General features: G+C 34.9%; 1 protein-coding gene across 1 annotated transcript; it reads right to left on the reverse strand.

The window, feature by feature from the left end:
* Positions 1-861: 861 nt before the first annotated feature.
* On the reverse strand, positions 862-2,925 carry LOC121766312 (RING-H2 finger protein ATL47-like). Its single transcript, XM_042162566.1, has one exon. It carries the CDS (start codon positions 2,547-2,549, stop codon positions 1,581-1,583), a length of 969 nt encoding a protein of 322 aa, XP_042018500.1. The 5' UTR covers positions 2,550-2,925; the 3' UTR covers positions 862-1,580.
* Between the last annotated feature and the right edge of the window lie 2,785 nt (positions 2,926-5,710).

Raw genomic sequence — 5,710 nt, forward strand, 5'->3', positions numbered from 1 at the left:
TCTCTTTCTTCAGTTTCTCCAAGTTATTCTTTTTAAGGATAGTCGATTTTGTCTATTATCTGAATGTTTATTTAAAATTATCCCACTATTTAGCTAATTAATCATTTTGAACTCAGTATTTCGTTTTTAAGAATGCAATATCTCAAACAAAATTCGTCAATCAGAATATCGACGCGCAATAGCTGAAATTACACATCTATTACCCAATCAAGGTTTAATTTTTCGAATATTGCATTGATATTCTGATCGTCAGAAAGATTTTACGAAAAATTTTATTCTAAAAAATGGAAAAATGAGTACTACTACTCGTAACTTAAACGATTAAAACATTTTTAGTGAAATCACAAACAATGAGATAAAATCAATCAATTACTCTTCTTTTTATTCAAGAAATAAACACAATTAATTTAATCGAAACGCGATTTTAATAGCATGAAACACATCATATATTTTTTTACCTAGTTTGAGAACAAGATTATTCAGCAAAACTAGCGATAAAAATGCCGCCGTATTTTCATAAATCTCTATCGCTTTTTTTTCCTTCATTTTTTTTGTTTGGAAAAAGGAAGCCTTCATCTTTGGATGTTATTGAAGGAACCTTTGATATATCATGAATTTTGGTAAATCCCATTTTCACCTTACTCGTACCAATTACAATCATTTGACGCGGCAAATCGAATCATATTTCAATTCCAACAAATTTCAACTTAATGATGATGTTTGTGAATTATTAGCAAGCTCCAAATTTAATATTCAGATTTTGAGTACCAAAGCAATAAACTTTGAATAAAGACTGAATTTTTAATAGCCAAAACAGAAGAATGAAGATCTTGGAAGGACTACCAATTATGTTGGACCTACTACCGCAACTAACATCAAGATTTCTCACTAAAATATCTATTTACATCAATAAAAAACTTAATCCCACCAGTCAGTTTCAGTGCTAGACAAGAGCCAAGAACATGGGCTGCAAAATTAAATCTGATAAGGAGAGCGAGAAAAAAAATAGGGAGACCCCATCATGTTTGAGTCCCTTAAGTCAACTTTTCCAATCAAGGTTTCTAATCATCACTAGAGTGCTTTCCTACACCTTTTATTGATCCCACCACTATCAATCCTATCCCATATCACAATTTGGCAAAACACTAATGTGCCAAAGTTTCATTTCTAACAAGAAATTTCCAAGTAGCTAATGTCTATGTACCACAATCACTTCACTAATTCAGACATCTATCTTGGTACTAATCTTCACTATATATCGATTTGTGGCCGAGGATAAACTAGTAATTTCATCTTATGGTCACACTCACACAATCAACTTAGAAATGGATAGTCATCCAAAGAAAGGAGAAGTGAGCTACAAAAGACAATGTATGATGTGGAAAACAAGCATTATTCAACCTTAAATTGCATTAAAAAGAAACCAAAAACAAAAACAAAAGGCAAACACCTAAACAAGAATGCTCTGAATCTGACATACTAATCACAAATTACAGAAAGCCACAACACACTTCTCATACTCTATCTACATTAGTATTAACTAATTACCTCCCGCAAAATCAAATAAAAATCCTTTTCTTTCATGGTAAAATTGCATTAACATCATTGGAATAATGTGAATTAGGGAATTTACCTTTTTTGGACCACAGCCAAATCTTGGAAACGGAAAAGCTCTCACCTTTAACCCTACTGTTAATCTTCTTCCCATCCTCACCATCTCCTTCCCCTGCAAAATTCCAATTCTGTCCCTCTCTCCCTCTCCCCCTCCCTGCTCTCATCACATCACCAACGTTCCAATCAAGCTGTCTCCCTCTCTCTCCCCCACTAGGGCAGAAAGCAACCTGCAGCTCTGAATCAGCCACCACATACTGAAATGATCCCATTGAATAACACCTCCTCCCATCAAGATTGCTGCAGCTGGTTTCCCCCAATTCATGATTTTGATTCTCTTGCACCACAGCTCCATTACCATTACTACACCTCAATTTCCCAAGCCTTACTGAAAAAACCCTCCTACCACTCAAAGCAGAGCTACTCTCATCCCCACCCCCCTTCACATCCTCCACCTCCTTCGAATCATCAAACACGAACACCGGGTTCTCAAACGAGAACCCGGGGCTCAAGATCACACCCCTGCAGAGGGGGCATGAGGAATTAGACAGCAGCCATGTATCAATGCAGTCAATGTGGAAGGCATGGCTGCAGAGAGGAAGCAATCTCAGTTTATCCAATTCGGAAAATTCGCATAAGCATACGGCACAATCGAAGGGCTCCTTCAATCCCATTATCTCCTTGTACAAGAAGACTGGGAGGGCGTCGATTTGGAACTGATCCAAGCCGGAATCGTGGAGGTGGAAAAGCTGCTGCAGCTGCCTCTGGAAAGCGCCGGAGCCCGGAATCTCGGGGGCCTGCGGGGATCTCTGCTTGACGAGGAAGCGGATGAGGAGGTGGAGGACGGCGGCGATGAAGAAAATCACGGCGAGGAGTACGATTATGAAGAGGATTATTGGGCTGATTTTGGTCCCAAAAGCTGATTGGATCCAGGACATTGTGGATTTTGTTTCACCGCATCTGAACTGAAGCGGAGATTGGACTGAGTTTGAGTTGAAATTTGAAGTAAAAATCGAGTCTTTAAGCGGAATTGGAGATCAAATCGTCGAACAGTTGGTGGGGGGAATGGTGGGAGCCCTTTTTGAGATGCTGCGCAAATGTGATCACGAGGATGAGAGTTTGTCTGAGTTAATGATAGAGAGGAGAGAGAGAGAGAGAGTTGGTATTTGGGATTTTGTTTTGAAACTGGTGGGGAAAAGCAGTGGGGATGAAGAATTTGACACTCAAAACCATGAGGCTGCCATCTTTTTTCAGCTTCCTAGCTTTGTCGACTGCTGCTTCATACACACTGATTTTTTTAACAATGCTAATAAAAAAGAAAAATTGTGGATTCCAACGTATATATAGTTACTGGGTATAACTCGCTCGCATTTTAAAAAAGAATAATGCTATGCGGCCACGTTATGGCCAGCCATAAATTAATTAAATAATAAAAAAAATTGATTTTTTTTTCAAATTTTTGATTTAATACTACTTGATTTTACTTTTATATCATCTTCATTACATGTTGTTGCTCAACATGTTAGTATTGCTCTTTCGTAGTTTTTGCTCAACTTATTACTACTGTCATTTCTTGATTGTTGCTCAACGTATACAGTAATTCGTGATATTAATGTGTTTTACGTAATGGAATTCAAAGATAAGTATCAACTCACAAGTCCATTCACACACATATAAGTTTATATCGGTAATTCTAATTTTTTTATACATGTAAATGGACTAAATTAACTCTTTATGGCCGGCCACATTATGGCCATTTAGGCATCACTCTTTAAAAAATACTCCCTCCGTCCGACTCTACCTTCCTTTTTGGAACGTCCCAATCATTTCCTTTTTTGGTATTCTCTCTTACTATTTCTCTCTACTTTGTTAAGTCTCTTGCTTTATTCACTTTTTACTTAACTAACAAAACTCCATTTCCTTAAATCATGTGCCGAAAAGTTTGTGCTCACTTATCTTGGGACGGAGAGAGTATGTATAGATAGAAAATATTCGTGAAAGGTGAATTTCACTAATTTTATACTCCCTCCGTGACTCCGTCGCACTCTCTCTATTTCTTAAAATTAGAAATACAACTTTCTCTATTTTTTCTCTCTCTTATCTTATTATCTCTCCATCACTACATAAAATTATACGCCGAAATACAAATGCTCCAGAGGGACGGAGGAAGTATATAATGTTCTTTTTGTACTATAAATTTCTTTCATATATATCAAGCTTTTTATAAAATACTTATGTTGTCTCGACCTAAGTGAGACGTTTATATTTTGGTAAAAAAAAGAGAATGACCGGAGAGAAATTAGAGACTAGTGGTAAATGATGCATTGACGAAACACCAGAATATGTGATAAAGATAAAATAAACAAAAAGGAGTTGTTCTTTGATGGAGTAAGTATTATTTAAAGAAATGGTTGTTCATAGCATTAATAAAGTCTTGAACACGTAAAGAAGTGGATAAAAGTATGCCCTCCTTAAGTTTTGAGTGTGCCATTAATATAGCTCTTTCTAGTGAATCGTACTTACTACTATAATAAATTGGTAAATTTAAAATTCTAACAATAATGCAAAATATTCAATTTGTTTGATAAAGCTAGCTAATCACACGTGAATTCGCTTATCTGAAAACTCAAAGTATTATTGTTCAATTACTGTAAATATTCCATCTAAATATTCACCAAATATCAGTCGCTAAAACGTGCCTAATCTTAATTGGGCCTTTACCCCAGACTCAATAGCCCATTCTTCTCGGCCGCGCCCATCTCCCTTCATCGATTTCGAAGTTTTACTTTTTGATAAGTGAATTAGTATAATAATTTTTATTTTCAAATAGTATCGAGTATTTATTTTTTATTAGACAATTGGATTTGTATTTCTATTTAAACAAATTAGGGTTCGTACGATGAAGGAACATCTCTCGAGTTAGCTTTATGATATAACTTTCAAAAAATAGAAATAAACGGTTAAGGGACGGATTAGAGACTCAGAAAAATCGAGAATGTAGCTTTATCCTCTACAAAAGTAACGCAATGTATGAGATGAATAACGCAGCGAATGTAGAGGTGGATGGAAGAGCTACTTCTGCTTCACCAAACACGCTTTTATCTGCTTCCTGTAGCAGCATGCGAAGCCGAAGACGATGGCTAAGAGCAATGAACGCATATCGGGGACGAACGTACAGGCATTTTAGAGAGAGATATCTATTCGACTGAGTTTTTTTTTATTTGGTTTGATTTCATTCCATCTATTTTCTTTAAATATGTTTATGTAGGAAAATGATTAATACCAAATCCAGACCAAGTCTTGTCTTGTCCATGAGATTTGACAATCTAACACCATATCCAACAGTACTGCAAAACCTAAAATGCAGTAGAATAATACCTCCGACTGCAAAACCAATCTCATTATAGGTTTTTGAAGAAAAAATACCTATCTTTAGGTTTGCACTAAAAGTATACCAAAAACACTTTTCAAAGTTTGAATTATTGCATTCAAGTCCAAATCAATTCATATTTATCAAAGTAGAAGAAGAGAAGGAAGAGAAATTAAAATATAGAGATAGGAAAACTTACAGAAGCAGGCGGCGTGGAGTGGAGAAGAAGAAGATGTGAAAAAATAACCTAATTTAATTTTATTAATATTTGATTAGTTATTAAATAGTGCTCTAGCCCATATTAGTATTATAGGAGTATTATTCAACACAATTGGAAAATAATAATCTATTACTACTATACAAAGAGAGCCGTTATTTTATTCCAAAATACAAAATCCAATTTTATTACATAGATTAATAACTCATTGTACATATCATATTGAGTTATATTAATTAATAAATCTCATTATATTATTTAATTTAATTTAATTTAAGATATTGACAAAGTGTTATGAGGTTAGTGTATAATTTAGATAAAATATATAGGTACGATTGAAAAGTATAAAAAGTTAGTGGGTGAGGAATATTCTTTTGAGTTTGAGTTTAGTGTAAATGGTTGGAGCAAAATCAATATTTAGTGTGACATTTACACTAAAATAGGCTTGGGTTTAGTGTAATGGTTGGAGATGCTTTAATGATCAATAATTAAACAAAAATACGGAGTATCAT

Source organism: Salvia splendens, chromosome 15 (assembly GCF_004379255.2).
Source record: "Salvia splendens isolate huo1 chromosome 15, SspV2, whole genome shotgun sequence".
In the NCBI taxonomy this organism is placed as follows: domain Eukaryota; kingdom Viridiplantae; phylum Streptophyta; class Magnoliopsida; order Lamiales; family Lamiaceae; genus Salvia; species Salvia splendens.